Here is an 18,315-nt window from a genome sequence, read left to right as displayed (position 1 = left end):
TCACACCTACCCAGAGTGTCACACCCCGGTTTTTCTCACACTCACACACCTATCCAGAGTGTCACTCCCGGGACCTCCTCACTCTCACACACCTGCCCAGAGCGTCACTCCCGGGTCCTCCTCACACTCACACCTACCCAGAGTGTCACTCCCGGGCCTTTCTCACACTCACACACCTACCCAGAGTGTCACACCCGGGTCTTTCTCACACTCACACACCTACCCAGAGTGTCACTCCCGGGACCTCCTCACACTCACACACCTACCCAGAGTGTCACACCCGGGTCTTTCTCACACTCACACACACCTACCCAGAGTGTCACTCCCGGGACCTGCTCACACTCACACACCTACCCAGAGTGTCACTCCCGGGACCTGCTCACACTCACACACCTACCCAGAGTGTCACTCCCGGGGCCTCCTCACTCTCACACACCTACCCAGAGTGTCACTCCCGGGGCCTCCTCACACTCTCACACCGATCCAGAGTGTCACTCCCGGGTCCTCCTCACACTCACACACCTACCCAGAGTGTCACACCCGGGGCCTCCTCACACTCACACATCTACCGAGAGTGTTACACCCGGGTCATTCTCACACTCACACACCTACCCAGAGTGTCACTCCCGGGGCCTCCTCACACTCACACACCTACCCAGAGTGTCACACCCGGGTCTTCCTCACACTCACACACCTACCCAGAGTGTCACTCCCGGGTCTTTCTCGCACTCTCACACCTACCCAGTGTGTCACACCCGGGTCTTCCTCACACTCACACACCTACCCAGAGTGTCACTCCCGGGTCTTTCTCACTCTCACACACCTACCCAGAGTGTCACACCCGGGTCTTCCTCACACTCACACACCTACCCAGAGTGTCACTCCCGGGTCTTTCTCACTCTCACACACCTACCCAGAGTGTCACTCTCGGGGCCTCCTCACACTCACACTCCTACCCAGAGTGTCACTCCCGGGTCTTTCTCGCACTCACACACCTACCCAGAGTGTCACTCCCGGGGCCTCCTCACTCTCACACACCTACCCAGAGTGTCACCCCCGGGGCCTCCTCACACTCACACACCTACCCAGAGTGTCACTCCCGGGTCCTCCTCACACTCACACACCTACCCAGAGTGTCAATCCCGGGCCTTTCTCACACTCACACACCTACCCAGAGTGTCACTCCCGGGTCTTTCTCACACTCACACACCTACCCAGAGTGTCACTCCCGGGTCTTTCTCACACTCACACACCTACCCAGAGTATCACTCCCGGGGCCTCCTCACACTCACACACCTACCCAGAGTGTCACACCCGGGTCTTTCTCACACTCACACACCTACCCAGAGTGTCACTCCCGGGACCTCCTCACACTCACACACCTACCCAGAGTGTCACACCCGGGTCTTTCTCACACTCACACACCTACCCAGAGTGTCACTCCCGGGTCAGCCTCACACTCACACATCTACCCAGAGTGTCACTCCCGGGGCCTTTTTCACACTCACACACCTACCCAGAGTGTCACTCCCGGGTCTTTCTCACACTCACACACCTACCCAGAGTGTCACACCCGGGTCTTTCTCACACTCACACACTTACCCAGAGTGTCACTCCCGGGTCTTTCTCACACTCACACACCTACCCAGAGTGTCACTCCCGGGACCTGCTCACACTCACACACCTACCCAGAGTGTCACTCCCGGGACCTCCTCACACTCACACACCTACCCAGAGTGTCACTCCCGGGACCTCCTCACACTCACACACCTACCCAGAGTGTCACTCCCGGGACCTCCTCACACTCACACACCTACCCAGAGTGTCACTCCCGGGGCCTCCTCACTCTCACACACCTACCCAGAGTGTCACACCCGGGGCCTCCTCACACTCACACACCTACCCAGAGTGTCACTCCCGGGGCCTCCTCACTCTCACACACCTACCCAGAGTGTCACTCCCGGGGCCTCCTCACTCTCACACACCTACCCAGAGTGTCACTCCCGGGTCCTCCTCACACTCACACACCTACCCAGAGTGTCACTCCCGGGGCCTCCTCACTCTCACACACCTACCCAGAGTGTCACTCCCGGGGCCTCCTCACTCTCACACACCTACCCAGAGTGTCACTCCCGGGTCCTCCTCACACTCACACACCTACCCAGAGTGTCACTCCCGGGGCCTCCTCACTCTCACACCTACCCAGAGTGTCACTCCCGGGTCTTTCTCACTCTCACACACCTACCCAGAGTGTCACTCCCGGGTCTTTCTCACACTCACACACCTACCCAGAGTGTCACTCCCGGGGCCTCCTCACACTCTCACACCGATCCAGAGTGTCACTCCCGGGTCCTCCTCACTCTCACACACCTACCCAGAGTGTCACTCCCGGGTCCTCCTCACACTCACACACCTACCCAGAGTGTCACTCCCGGGGCCTCCTCACTCTCACACACCTACCCAGAGTGTCACTTCCGGGCCTTTCTCACACTCACACACCTACGTAGAGTGTCACACCCGGGTCTTTCTCAAACTCACACACACCTACCCAGAGTGTCACTCCCGGGACCTGCTCACACTCACACCTACCCAGAGTGTCACTCCCGGGCCTTTCTCACACTCACACACCTACCCAGAGTGTCACTCCCGTGGCCTCCTCACTCTCACACACCTACCCAGAGTGTCACTCCCGGGTCCTCCTCACACTCACACACCTACCCAGAGTGTCACACCCGGGGCCTTTTTGACACTCACACACCTACCCAGAGTGTCACACCCGGGTCTTTCTCACACTCACACACACCTACCCAGAGTGTCACTCCCGGGACCTGCTCACACTCACACACCTACCCAGAGTGTCACTCCCGGGGCCTCCTCACTCTCACACACCTACCCAGAGTGTCACTCCCGGGGCCTCCTCACACTCACACACCTACCCAGAGTGTCACTCCCGGGTCTTTCTCACACTCACACACCTACCCAGAGTGTCACTCCCGGGTCTTTCTCACACTCACACACCTACCCAGAGTGTCACTCCCGGGTCTTTCTCATACTCACACACCGACCCAGAGTGTCACTCCCGGGTGCTCCTCACACTCACACACCTACCCAGAGTGTCACTCCCGGGGCCTCCTCACACTCACACACCTACCCAGAGTGTCACTCCCGGGACCTCCTCACACTCACACACCTACCCAGAGTGTCACACACCCGGGTCTTTCTCACACTCACACACCTACCCAGAGTGTCACTCCCGGGTCCGCCTCACACTCACACACCTTCCCAGAGTATCACTCCCGGGACCTGCTCACACTCACACACCTACCCAGAGTGTCACTCCCGGGACCTCCTCACACTCACACACCTACCCAGAGTGTCACACCCGGGTCTTTTTCACACTCACACACCTACCCAGAGTGTCACTCCCGGGCCTTTCTCACACTCACACACCTACCCAGAGTGTCACACCCGGGTCTTTCTCACACTCACACACACCTACCCAGAGTGTCACTCCCGGGACCTGCTCACACTCACACACCTACCCAGAGTGTCACACCCGGGTCTTTCTCACACTCACACACCTACCCAGAGTGTCACTCCCGGGACCTCCTCACACTCACACACCTACCCAGAGTGTCACACCCGGGTCTTTCTCACACTCACACACCTACCCAGAGTGTCACTCCCGGGTCCGCCTCACACTCACACACCTACCCAGAGTATCACTCCCGGGACCTGCTCACACTCACACACCTACCCAGAGTGTCACTCCCGGGGCCTACTCACAGTCACACACCTACCCAGAGTGTCACTCCCGGGGCCTCCTCACTCTCACACCTACCCAGAGTGTCACACCCGGGTCTTTCTCACACTCACACACCTACCCAGAGTGTCACTCCCGGGCCTTTCTCACACTCACACACCTACCCAGAGTGTCACACCCGAGTCTTTCTCACACTCACACACACCTACCCAGAGTGTCACTCCCGGGACCTGCTCACACTCACACACCTACCCAGAGTGTCACTCCCGGGGCCTCCTCACTCTCACACACCTACCCAGAGTGTCACTCCCGGGGCCTCCTCACACTCTCACACCGATCCAGAATGTCACTCCCGGGTCTTTCTCACTCTCACACACCTACCCAGAGTGTCACTCCCGGGGCCTCCTCACACTCACACTCCTACCCAGAGTGTCACTCCCGGGTCTTTCTCGCACTCACACACCTACCCAGAGTGTCACTCCCGGGACCTCCTCACACTCACACACACCTACCCAGAGTGTCACTCCCGGGACCTGCTCACACTCACACACCTACCCAGAGTGTCACTCCCGGGACCTGCTCACACTCACACACCTACCCAGAGTGTCACTCCCGGGGCCTCCTCACTCTCACACACCTACCCAGAGTGTCACTCCCGGGGCCTCCTCACACTCACACACCTACCCAGAGTGTCACACCCGGGGCCTCCTCACACTCACACACCTACCCAGAGTGTTCCACCCGGGTCATTCTCACACTCAAACACCTACCCAGAGTGTCACACCCGGGTCTTCCTCACACTCACACACCTACCCAGAGTGTCACTCCCGGGTCTTTCTCGCACTCACACACCTACCCAGAGTGTCACACCCGGGTCTTCCTCACACTCACACACCTACCCAGAGTGTCACTCCCGGGTCTTTCTCACTCTCACACACCTACCCAGAGTGTCACACCCGGGTCTTCCTCACACTCACACACCTACCCAGAGTGTCACTCCCGGGTCTTTCTCACTCTCACACACCTACCCAGAGTGTCACTCCCGGGGCCTCCTCACACTCACACTCCTACCCAGAGTGTCACTCCCGGGGCCTCCTCACTCTCACACACCTACCCAGAGTGTCACTCCCGGGCCTTTCTCACACTCACACACCTACCCAGAGTGTCACTCCCGCGACCTCCTCACACTCACACACCTACCCAGAGTGTCACTCCCGGGGCCTCCTCACACTCACACACCTACCCAGAGTGTCACTCCCGGGACCTCCTCACACTCACACACCTACCCAGAGTGTCACTCCCGGGCCCTCCTCACACTCACACCTACCCAGAGTGTCACTCCCGGGCCTTTCTCACACTCACACACCTACCCAGAGTGTCACTCCCGTGGCCTCCTCACTCTCACACACCTACCCAGAGTGTCACTCCCGGGTCCTCCTCACACTCACACACCTACCCAGAGTGTCACACCCGGGGCCTTTTTGACACTCACACACCTACCCAGAGTGTCACACCCGGGTCTTTCTCACACTCACACACACCTACCCAGAGTGTCACTCCCGGGACCTGCTCACACTCACACACCTACCCAGAGTGTCACTCCCGGGGCCTCCTCACTCTCACACACCTACCCAGAGTGTCACTCCCGGGGCCTCCTCACACTCACACACCTACCCAGAGTGTCACTCCCGGGTCTTTCTCACACTCACACACCTACCCAGAGTGTCACTCCCGGGTCTTTCTCATACTCACACATCTACCCAGAGTGTCACTCCCGGGTCTTTCTCACTCTCACACACCTACCCAGAGTGTCACTCCCGGGTCTTTCTCACACTCACACACCTACCCAGAGTGTCACTCCCGGGTGTTTCTCACACTCACACACCTACCCAGAGAGTCACTCCCGGGACCTCCTCACACTCACACACCTACCCAGAGTGTCACTCCCGGGTCTTTCTCACACTCACACACCTACCCAGAGTGTCACTCCCGGGTCTTTCTCACTCTCACACACCTACCCAGAGTGTCACTCCCGGGTCTTTCTCACACTCACACACCTACCCAGAGTGTCACTCCCGGGTGTTTCTCACACTCACACACCTACCCAGAGTGTCACACCCGGGGCCTCCTCACACTCACACACCTTCCCAGAGTGTCACTCCTGGGTCCTCCTCCCTCTCACACACCTACCCAGAGTGTCACACCCGGATCTTTCTCACACTCACACACCTACCCAGAGTGTCACTCCCGGGGCCTACTCACACTAACACACCTACCCAGAGTGTCACTCCCAGGGCCTCCTCACACTCACACACCTACCCAGAGTGTCACACCCGGGTCCTCCTCACATTCACACACCTACCCAGAGTGTCACTCCCGGGGCCTCCTCACACTCACACACCTACCCAGAGTGTCACTCCCGGGTCCTCCTCACACTCACACACCTACCCAGAGTGTCACTCCCGGGCCTTTCTCACACTCACACACCTACCCAGAGTGTCACACCCGGGTCTTTCTCACACTCACACACACCTACCCAGAGTGTCACTCCCGGGACATGCTCACACTCACACACCTACCCAGAGTGTCACTCCCGGGTCTTTCTCACACTCACACACCTACCCAGAGTGTCACTCCCGGGTCCTCCTCACACTCACACACCTATCCAGAGTGTCACTCCCGGGGCCTCCTCACACTCACACACCTACCCAGAGTGTCACTCCCGGGGCCTCCTCACTCTCACACACCTACCCAGAGTGTCACTCCCGGGGCCTCCTCACACTCACACACCTACCCAGAGTGTCACTCCCGGGTCTTTCTCACACTCACACACCTACCCAGAGTGTCACTCCCGGGGCCTCCTCACACTCACACACCTTCCCAGAGTGTCACACCCGGGGCCTCCTCACACTCACACACCTTCCCAGAGTGTCACTCCCGGGTCTTTCTCACACTCACACATCTACCCAGAGTGTCACTCCCGGGGCCTCCTCACACTCACACACCTACCCAGAGTGTCACTCCCGGGGCCTCCTCACTCTCACACACCTACCCAGAGTGTCACTCCCGGGTCTTTCTCACACTCACACCTACCCAGAGTGTCACTCTCGGGACCTCTTCACACTCACACACCTACCCAGAGTGTCACTCCCGGGGCCTCCTCACACACACACACCTACCCAGAGTCTCACTCCCGGGGCCTCCTCACACTCACACACCTACCCAGAGTGTCACTCCCGGGGCCTCCTCACACTCACACACCTACCCAGAGTGTCACTCCCGGGACCTCCTCACTCTCACACACCTACCCAGAGTGTCACTCCCGGGTGTTTCTCACACTCACACACCTACCCAGAGTGTCACTCCCGGGGCCTCCTCACACTCACACACCTACCCAGAGTGTCACACCCGGGTCCTCCTCACACTCACACACCTACCCAGAGTGTCACTCCCGGGTCTTTCTCACTCTCACACACCTACCCAGAGTGTCACACCCGGGTCTTTCTCACACTCACACACCTACCCAGAGTGTCACACCCGGGGCCTCCTCACTCTCACACACCTACCCAGAGTGTCACTCCCGGGTGTTTCTCACACTCACACACCTACCCAGAGTGTCACTCCCGGGGCCTCCTCACACTCACACACCTACCTGGAGTGTCTGGTTTCGTTCCCTGAATGACCATGTAACCAGACTCCTTCAGCAAGTTCTCCACATTCCTCTTAACAAATGGATACATTCGCTCAATGTCAGTCTGTGTGAATCCAACCAAGGAAGGCAAATACTTCCCGAGGAATAGGGAAGGAAGGGTTTTCATTCCCATCCTGGAAATTGGGAAGAAGTTCAAGTGGATTCCTTTCACATTCCTGTAAGATAAGGGACAGACTCACTGAATAAAATCAGGATACCTGAGGCAGACCAGAGCGCCTCCCATCCCGGGCACCCTGGACCATCCCGGGAACCCTGTACCATCCCGGGCTCCCTCTACCATCCCGGGCACCCTGTACCATCCCGGGAACCCTCTACCATCCCGGGCACCCTGTACCATCCCGGGCACCCTCTACCATCCCGGCACCCTGTACCATCCCGGCACCCTGTACCATCCCGGGCACCCTGTACCATCCCGGGCACCCTGTACCATCCCGGGCACCCTGTACCATCCCGGGAACCCTCTACCATCCCGGCACCCTGTACCATCCCGGGAACCCTGTACCATCCCGGCACCCTGTACCATCCCGGGCACCCTGTACCATCCCGGGCACCCTGTACCATCCCGGGCACCCTGTACCATCCCGGGAACCCTGTACCATCCCGGGAACCCTGTACCATCCCGGGCTCCCTCTACCATCCCGGGCACCCTCTACCATCCCGGGCACCCTGTACCATCCCGGGAACCCTCTACCATCCCGGCACCCTGTACCATCCCGGGCACCCTCTACCATCCCGGGAACCCTCTACCATCCCGGGCACCCTCTACCATCCCGGGAACCCTCTACCATCCCGGGAACCCTCTACCATCCCGGGAACCCTCTACCATCCCGGGCACCCTGTACCATCCCGGGCACCCTGTACCATCCCGGGCACCCTGTACCATCCCGGGAACCCTGTACCATCCCGGGAACCCTCTACCATCCCGGCACCCTGTACCATCCCGGCACCCTGTACCATCCCGGGAACCCTGTACCATCCCGGGAACCCTCTACCATCCAGGGAACCCTGTACCTACCCGGGAACCCTGTACCATCCCGGGCACCCTGTACCATCCCGGGCACCCTGTACCATCCCGGGAACCCTGTACCATCCCGGGAACCCTGTACCATCCCGGGCTCCCTCTACCATCCCGGGAACCCTGTACCATCCCGGGCACCCTGTACCATCCCGGGAACTCTCTACCATCCCGGGAACCCTCTACCATCCCGGGAACCCTGTACCATCCCGGGAACCCTGTACCATCCCGGGAACCCTGTACCATCCCGGGCACCCTGTACCATCCCGGGCTCCCTCTACCATCCCGGGCACCCTCTACCATCCCGGCACCCTGTACCATCCCGGCACCCTGTACCATCCCGGCACCCTGTACCATCCCGGGAACCCTCTACCATCCCGGGAACCCTCTACCATCCCGGGAACCCTGTACCTACCCGGGAACCCTGTACCATCCCGGGCACCCTGTACCATCCCGGGCTCCCTCTACCATCCCGGCACCCTGTAACATCCCGGGCACCCTGTACCATCCCGGGCACCCTGTACCATCCCGGGCACCCTGTACCATCCCGGGCACCCTGTACCATCCCGGGCACCCTGTACCATCCCGGGCTCCCTCTACCATCCCGGCACCCTGTACCATCCCGGGCACCCTGTACCATCCCGGGAACCCTGTACCATCCCGGGCACCCTGTACCATCCCGGGCACCCTCTACCATCCCGGCACCCTGTACCATCCCGGCACCCTGTACCATCCCGGGAACCCTGTACCATCCCGGGCACCCTGTACCATCCCGGGAACCCTGTACCATCCCGGGAACCCTGTACCATCCCGGGAACCCTGTACCATCCCGGGAACCCTCTACCATCCAGGGAACCCTGTACCTACCCGGGAACCCTGTACCATCCCGGGCACCCTGTACCATCCCGGGAACCCTGTACCATCCCGGGAACCCTGTACCATCCCGGGAACCCTGTACCATCCCGGGAACCCTGTACCATCCCGGGCTCCCTCTACCATCCCGGCACCCTGTACCATCCCGGCACCCTCTACCATCCCGGGCACCCTGTACCATCCCGGGAACCCTCTACCATCCCGGGAACCCTGTACCATCCCGGGACCCTGTACCATCCCGGGCTCCCTCTACCATCCCGGCACCCTGTACCATCCCGGGCACCCTGTACCATCCCGGGGACCCTCTACCATCCCGGGAACCCTGTGCCTACCCGGGAACCCTGTACCATCCCGGGCACCCTGTACCATCCCGGGAACCCTCTACCATCCCGGGCACCCTGTACCATCCCGGGAACCCTCTACCATCCCGGGAACCCTGTACCATCCCGGGCACCCTGTACCATCCCGGGCACCCTGTACCATCCCGGGCACCCTGTACCATCCCGGGCACCCTGTACCATCCCGGGAACCCTCTACCATCCCGGGCACCCTGTACCATCCCGGCACCCTCTACCATCCCGGGCAAGGCAGCAAGTGAAAGCTCAAAAGCAACTTCCCCTTCAACCCCTGCCCCCCCCCCCATCCTTTGCACTCATCATTCTCTCTCTCCATGCCATCCCCTCCAAACTACACCAACTCCACAACCCCTCTTAAGTCCCCTCTGTCACCCCCTTCACTTTGCTTCCCACGTTATCCACCCACTATCCCCAACCTCACCAACATTTTCCATTCCTCCTCCCGCTTCACCCTGTCCTCACCTCGACCCCCTTTCCCACCTCCCCATACACTCTCCCAATGACTTCCTTCCCTAACCTTATCCCTACACCAAAGAACAAAGAAATGTACAGCACAGGAACAGGCCCTTCTGCCCTCCAAGCCCGTGCCGACCATGCTGCCCGACTAAACTACAATCTTCTACACTTCCTGGGTCCGTATCCTTCTATTCCCATCCTATTCATATATTTGTCAAGATGCCCCTTAAATGTCACTATCGTCCCTGCTTCCACCACCTCCTCCGGTAGCGAGTTCCACGCACCCACTACCCTCTGAGTAAAAAAACCTGCCTCGTACATCTACTCTAAACCTTGCCCCTCTCACCTTAAACCTATGCCCCTAGTAATTGACCCCTCTACATTGGTCCACATTGGCATTAACAACATAGGTAGGAAAGGGGACAAGGATGTCAGGCAGGCTTTCAGGGAGCTAGGATGGAAGCTCAGAACGAGAACAAACAGAGTTGTTATCTCTGGGTTGTTGCCCGTGCCACGTGATAATGAGATGAGGAATAGGGAGAGAGAGCAATTAAACACGTGGCTACAGGGATGGTGCAAGTGGGAGGGATTCAGATTTCTGGATAACTGGGGCTCTTTCTGGGGAAGGTGGGACCTCTACAGACAGGATGGTCTCCATCTGAACCTGAGGGGCACAAATATCCTGGGGGGGAGATTTGTTAGTGCTCTTTGGGGGGGTTTAAACTAATGCAGCAGGGGCATGGGAACCTGGATTGTAGTTTTAGGGTGTGTCTACTTCAATGCCAGGAGTATACGAAATAAGGTAGGGGAACTGGCAGCATGGGTTGGTACCTGGGACTTCGATGTTGTGGCCATTTCGGAGACATGGATAGAGCAGGGACAGGAATGGATGTTGCAGGTTCCGGGGTTTAGGTGTTTTAGTAAGCTCAGAGAAGGAGGCAAAAGAGGGGGAGGAGTGGCGCTGCTAGTCAAGAGCAGTATTACGGTGGCGGAGAGGGTGCTAGATTGGGACTCTTCTTCCGAGGTAGTATGGGCTGAAGTTAGAAACAGGAAAGGAGAGGTCACCCTGTTGGGAGTTTTCTATAGGCCTCCAAATAGTTCTAGGGATGTAGAGGAAAGGATGGCGAAGATGATTCTGGATAGGAGCGAAAGTAACAGGGTAGTTATTATGGGAGACTTTAACTTTCCAAATATTGACTGGAAAAGATATAGCTCGAGTACATTAGATGGGTCATTTTTTGTACAATGTGTGCAGGAGGGTTTCCTGACACAATATGTTGACAGGCCAACAAGAGGTGAGGCCACTTTGGATTTGGTTTTGGGTAATGAACCAGGCCAGGTGTTGGATTTGGAGGTAGGAGAGCACTTTGGGGACAGTGACCATAATTCGGTGACGTTTATGTTAGTGATGGAAAGAGATAAGTATACACCGCAGGGCAAGAGTTATAGCTGGGGGAAGGGCAATTATGATGCCATTAGACATGACTTTGGGGGAATAGGTTGGCGAAGTAGGCTGCAAGTGTTGGGCACACTGGATAAGTGGAGCTTGTTCAAGGAACAGCTACTGCGTGTTCTGGGTAAGTACGTACCGGTCAGGCAGGGAGGAAGGCGTCGAGCGAGGGAACCGTGGTTTACCAAGGAAGTGGAATCTCTTGTTAAGAGGAAGAAGGAGGCCTATGTGAAGATGAGGTGTGAAGTTCAGTTGGGGCGATGGATAGTTACAAGATAGCGAGGAAGGATCTAAAGAGAGAGCTAAGGCGAGCAAGGAGGGGACATGAGAAGTATTTGGCAGGTAGGATCAAGGAAACCCCAAAAGATTTCTATAGATATGTCAGGAATAAAAGAATGACTAGGGTAAGAGTAGGGCCAGTCAAGGACAGGGATGGGAAGTTGTGTGTGGAGTCTGAAGAGATAGGCGAGATACTAAATGAATATTTTTCGTCAGTATTCACTCAGGAAAAAGATAATGTTGTGGAGGAGAATGCGGAGACCCAGGCTATTAGAATAGATGGCATTGAGGTACGTAGGGAAGAGGTGTTGGCAATTCTGGACAGGCTGAAAATAGATAAGTCCCCGGGGCCTGATGGGATTTATCCTAGGATTCTCTGGGAGGCCAGGGAAGAGATTGCTGGGCCTTTGGCTTTGATTTTTATGTCATCATTGGTTACAGGAATAGTGCCAGAGGACTGGAGGTTAGCAAGTGTGGTACCTTTGTTCAAAAAGGGGAGTAGAGACAACCCAGGCAACTATAGACCGATGAGCCTCACGTCTGTTGTGGGTAAAGTCTTGGAGGGGATAATAAGAGACAAGATTTATAATCATCTAGATAGGAATAATATGATCAGGGATAGTCAACATGACTTTGTGAAGGGTAGGTCATGCCTTACAAACCTTATAGAGTTCTTTGAGAAGGTGACTGAACAGGTAGACGAGGGTAGAGCAGTTGATGTGGTGTATATGGATTTCAGTAAAGCGTTTGATAAGGTTCCCCATGGTAGGCTATTGCAGAAAATACGGAGGCTGGGGATTGAGGGTGATTTAGAGATGTGGATCAGAAATTGGCTAGCTGAAAGGAGACAGAGGGTGGTGGTTGATGGGAAATGTTCAGAATGGAGTTCAGTTACAAGTGGAATACCACAAGGATCTGTTCTGGGGCCGTTGCTGTTTGTCATTTTTATCAATGACCTAGAGGAGGGCGCAGAAGGGTGGGTGAGTAAATTTGCGGACGACACTAAAGTCAGTGGTGTTGTCGACAGTGCGGAAGGATGTAGCAGGTTACAGAGGGACATAGATAAGCTGCAGAGCTGGGCTGAGAGGTGGCAAATGGAGTTTAATGTAGAGAAGTGTGAGGTGATTCACTTTGGAAGGAATAACAGGAATGCGGAATATTTGGCTAATGGTAAAGTTCTTGGAAGTGTGGATGAGCAGAGGGATCTAGGTGTCCATGTACATAGATCCCTGAAAGTTGCCACCCAGGTTGATAGGGTTGTGAAGAAGGCCTATGGAGTGTTGGCCTTTATTGGTAGAGGGATTGAGTTCCGGAGTCGGGAGATCATGTTGCATCTGTACAGAACTCTGGTACGGCCGCATTTGGAGTATTGCGTACAGTTCTGGTCACCGCATTATAGGAAGGACGTGGAAGCTTTGGAGCAGGTGCAGAGGAGATTTACCAGGATGTTGCCTGGTATGGAGGGAAAATCTTATGAGGAAAAGCTGATGGACTTGAGGTTGTTTTCGTTGGAGAGAAGAAGGTTAAGAGGAGACTTAATAGAGGCATACAAAATGATCAGGGAGTTAGATAGGGTGGACAGTGAGAGTCTCCTCCCGCGGATGGAAATGGCTAGCACGAGGGGACATAACTTTAAACTGAGGGGTAATAGATATAGGACAGAGGTCAGAGGTAGGTTCTTTACGCAAAGAGTGGTGAGGCCGTGGAATGCCCTACCTGCAACAGTAGTGAACTCGCCAACATTGAGGGCATTTAAAAGTTTATTGGATAAGCATATGGACGATAATGGCATAGTGTAGGTTAGATGGCTTTTGTTTCGGTGCAACATCGTGGGCCGAAGGGCCTGTACTGCGTTGTATCGTTCTATGTTCTACCCCGGGGAAAAGCCTCTGACTATCCACTCTGTCTATGCCCCTCATAATTTTGTAGACCTCTATCAGGTCGCCCCTCAACCTCCTTCGTTCCAGTGAGAACAAACCGAGTTTATTCAACCGCTCCTAATAGCTAATCCCCTCCATACCAGGCAACACCCTGGTAAATCTCTTCTGCACCCTCTCTAAAGCCTCCACATCCTTCTGGTAGTGTGGCGACCAGAATTGAACACTATACTCCAAGTGTGGCCTAATTAAGGTTCTATACAGCTGCAACATGACTTGCCAATTCTTATACCCATCACTACCCTTCCCTGAATTTCCTTCACCCATTCCTGAGCCCACCCACATCCCCACCCCAAACACCTCCCTTGCCCCACAACCACTCCAATCCCCCTCTTTGTGATAAATTATGGGTATTTTATTCAATAACAGAAAGACTTACTCTGGCTTCATCTGGGCCATGTTAGTGGAAATCAGGGCACCCCAATCTCCCCCTTGCACGTAGAACCGATCGAACCCCAGGCGGCGCATTAGTTTGCAAAATACACGAGCAGCCGCAATGGAGTTAAAACCTGGAAAAGGCAAATATCACAAGATTTCAGATCTCCCTCACTAAAGGCATCCCATTTCAAACAACACAAGCCAAACAATTTACCCTTACCCAACCCAAACCAATCTACCCCGACCCGATCTACCCCGACCCGACCTACCCCGACCCGACCTACCCCGACCCGATCTACCCCGACCCGACCTACCCGACCCGACCTACCCCGACCCGACCTACCCCGACCCGACCTACCCCGACCCGACCTACCCCGACCCGACCTACCCCGACCCGACCTACCCCGACCCGACCTACCCCGACCCGATCTACCCCGACCCGATCTACCCCGACCCGATCTACCCCGACCCGACCTACCCCGACCCGACCTACCCCGACCCGACCTACCCCGACCCGACCTACCCCGACCCGACCTACCCCGACCCGACCTACCCCGACCCGACCTACCCCGACCCGACCTACCCCGACCCGACCTACCCCGACCCGACCTACCCCGACCCGACCTACCCCGACCCGACCTACCCCGACCCGACCTACCCCGACCCGACCTACCCCGACCCGACCTACCCCGACCCGACCTACCCCGACCCGACCTACCCCGACCCGACCTACCCCGACCCGACCTACCCCGACCCGACCTACCCCGACCCGACCTACCCCGACCCGACCTACCCCGACCCGACCTACCCCGACCCGACCTACCCCGACCCGACCTACCCCGACCCGACCTACCCCGACCCGACCTACCCCGACCCGACCTACCCCGACCCGACCTACCCCGACCCGACCTACCCCGACCCGACCTACCCCGACCCGACCTACCCCGACCCGACCTACCCCGACCCGACCTACCCCGACCCGACCTACCCCGACCCGACCTACCCCGACCCGACCTACCCCGACCCGACCTACCCCGACCCGACCTACCCCGTCTGTTAGTGACGGCTAAAGGTACAGGTAAACTGTAGCCATGATGTAAGAGTCCTTCCTGTTTATTTCCTTTGTTTCCATTATTTAAATTATATTTTTGGTCCATGGCCCCATTATCGGAATCTCCCTTTAAGCGGAAGATCCAAGCTGAAGCAGCCTGCTTGTCAGGACAGTGTGTTCCTAGGTTTTGTATTTTGGAGAGGAGTAACAGGTTTGTCAGTGCGAGTGGAACCTAGGAACTGGTTGTGAAGGAAGTCAGTTCGATTGGCTAGCCCAGGGTGTCCTGGCACTGATGATGCAAAAATAGAAAGGAAAGATGGTTGTGCCTAAAGAAAGGAGAAAGCCATGGTAGCTGGAGATTTCAGTAAGGACGGTGACGTTCTAGAGGAGGTTCAGATGAATACGGGTGAGGTATTAGATGTTTTAGCAGGCATGAAGTTGCATAAATCCCAGCACCTGGTGAAATGTATCCCAGGCTGCTATAGGAGGTGAGGGAGGAGACTTCTGGGGCCTTGACAGAGACATGTAAATCTTCGCTGGCCACATGTGAAGTGCCAAATGACTGGAGGAGAATTAATGTGGTTCCTTTAGTCAAAAATGGAAACCGTGATAGACCAGGTAATTACAGGCCCGTTAGTGTAACGTCAGTGGTAGGGAAATTACTGGAAGAAATTCTCAGAGACTGGGGACAGGGCTCATCAACACTTGGAAAGGCAGAGATTGATCAGCGATAGTCAGTCTGGGTTTACTGGTGGGAGATCCTGTCAAACTAATGGAGTTTTTTTGAAAAGGTGACTAAATATATTGATGAGGGTAGCACAGTAGATGTGGTTTACATGGACTTTAGTAAGGTCTGTTGCTAACTTTGGTTGGCTCTTAATTTGTTGCCCGTTGTATCTTTACTTAATTTGCTCTGTTTCTATTACCTTTGCTCTAGAGTCGCCAAGTATCTTTATGATACCGCCACAAGGTTCAAGTTCAAGTGCTGATCAATAACTCGACACACCAATCAGTAAGATTCAAATCAAAACACATTTATTACACACAGTCAATCACTACTCATGCATAAACTCTACTTTCTAGACTATTCCTATCACTAAAAGGCCTATACTTAGCTTCGGAACTGGCCCACCAGGTCAGGGGAACAAATGACCTTCCGTTCGATTCTGAGCCTGCGGGATTCAAAAGCTGGTATGGACTGGTAGCTAGGAGCGCCTATCTCGTAGCGAGCGTTGACTGGAGACTTACTTGGTTGATGCGGCAGCTTGGGCAGTTCACTGTCAAGGGTTGGTTCGCTGCTGAGTGACCCTGCCAAGAAGGACGATTTGAACTTGGGGACTCTACTTTATAGTCCCCAGGGGCTTCCCGTCCTTCGGGGCGGACCCCGTACCTAGTTCCAAGTGAATGGACTGTGTTCCGATCACTTGGATCGATTTCTCCAATACTGGAGCCGTTCCCTGATCGCTGGGCGGTCCCCTGAGTATCCGTTGGCCTTCCTTTGTCTTGGCTCCTGCTGGCGCCGAGGAGTCTGGCTTGGCCTTATTCACCTTACATGTTTCAATTGTTCCCGGGGATCGCTCATTAGTATGCAGGTGGCTGTGAGTTTCAGTGCTGTCTGGGCTTTTGCAACTTCTAATACACAGGAGACTTTGCACTTCCTAGTTTTTTCTGGCTTGGCTGAATTTCCCTGCAGTCTTTGCGGATCTCCATTTTAAGTCGGGAAGTGGCCAACCCAGGTGGCTACAGGCCTTTGACAAGGTCCCGCATGGAAGGCTGGCAGTGTTGTTGATAGTGAGGAGGATAGTCTTCGGCTTCAGCTGGTAAGTTGGGCAGAGCAATGGCAGATGGAATTTAATCCTGATAAGTGGGAGGTGATGCATTTTGGGAGGTTTTATAAGGATAGGATATACACAATACTCCCTAGGGAGTATTGAGGAACAAAGGGACCTTGGTGTACAAGTCCATGGATCCCTAAAGGCACACAGGTAGATGGGTTGGTGAAGGTGGCATATGGAATGCTTGCCTTTATTAGCTGGAGCATAGAATATAGGAGCAGGGAGGCCTTGGTACAAATTTATAAAATATTGGTTCGGCCACAATGGAATATTGTGAGCAGCTCTGGTCACCACACCATTGGAAGGACATGATTGCACTGGAGGGGGTGCAGAGGAGACTCCCCAGAATGTTGCCTGTGATGGAAAGTTTCAGCAATGAGGAGAGACTGGTTAGGCTGGGCTTGTTTTCCCTGGCTACATCGAGGGCATCTTGAAAATCATCGTACAAGAAACGCCCAGCTTCTGTCGCGACACGACGGGCTTCCTACAGAAACTCAGCACCCATGGACCAGTTGAACCAGGAACATTCCTCGTCACAATGGACGTCTCGGCACTCTACACCAGCATCCCCCAGGACGGCATTGCTGCAAAGTGCTGAGGTGACCGTCCTTGACGGGGATGAGAGTGTGTCCAAGTATGCAACCGATTTTGGAGAGTAGTCCATGGTGAGTCTGATGGTGGGTTGGAACTTATTGATGGCATCGTGTAGTCGTTTCAGTGATTCTTCGCCGTGGGTCCAAAGGAAAAAAATGTCATCGATGTATCTGGTGTATAACATCTGTTGAAGGTCCTGTGCGGTGAGGAGGGCTCAGTACTCAACACCGACAACTGCCAATCTCCAGACGCAATTCTGCAACTCATCCGCTTCATTCTGGATCATAACGTCTTCACCTTCGACAAAAGTTCTTCATCCAGACGCACGGAACAGCCATGGGGACCAAATTTGCACCTCAATATGCCAACATCTTCATGCATAAGTTTGAACAAGGCCTCCTCACCGCACAGGACCTTCAACCGATGTTATACACCAGATACATCGATGACATTTTTTTCCTTTGGACCCATGGTGAAGAATCACTGAAACAACTACACGATGACATCAATTAGTTCCATCCAACCATCAGATTCACCATGGCCTACTCTCCAAAATCAGTTGCATTCTTGGACACACTCGTCTCCATCAAGGACGGTCATGTCAGCACTTCGCTTT

General features: G+C 55.5%; 1 protein-coding gene across 1 annotated transcript in view; it reads right to left on the bottom strand.

Annotated features, from left to right (window-relative positions):
- The window catches only part of LOC140411206 (epoxide hydrolase 1-like), a 158,026-nt gene that overhangs the window by 78,298 nt on the left and 61,413 nt on the right, over positions 1-18,315 (bottom strand). Inside the window, exons 5-6 of the mRNA XM_072500308.1 lie at positions 14,221-14,350; positions 7,416-7,630 (exon numbers count right to left, since the gene is read on the bottom strand). Coding sequence (XP_072356409.1) covers positions 7,416-7,630; positions 14,221-14,350 — 345 coding nt within the window. The remainder of the gene's footprint in view (positions 1-7,415; positions 7,631-14,220; positions 14,351-18,315) is intronic.

Source organism: Scyliorhinus torazame, chromosome 4 (assembly GCF_047496885.1).
Source record: "Scyliorhinus torazame isolate Kashiwa2021f chromosome 4, sScyTor2.1, whole genome shotgun sequence".
In the NCBI taxonomy this organism is placed as follows: Eukaryota; Metazoa; Chordata; class Chondrichthyes; order Carcharhiniformes; family Scyliorhinidae; genus Scyliorhinus; species Scyliorhinus torazame.
This window is presented reverse-complemented; position numbering and strand designations above follow the sequence as displayed.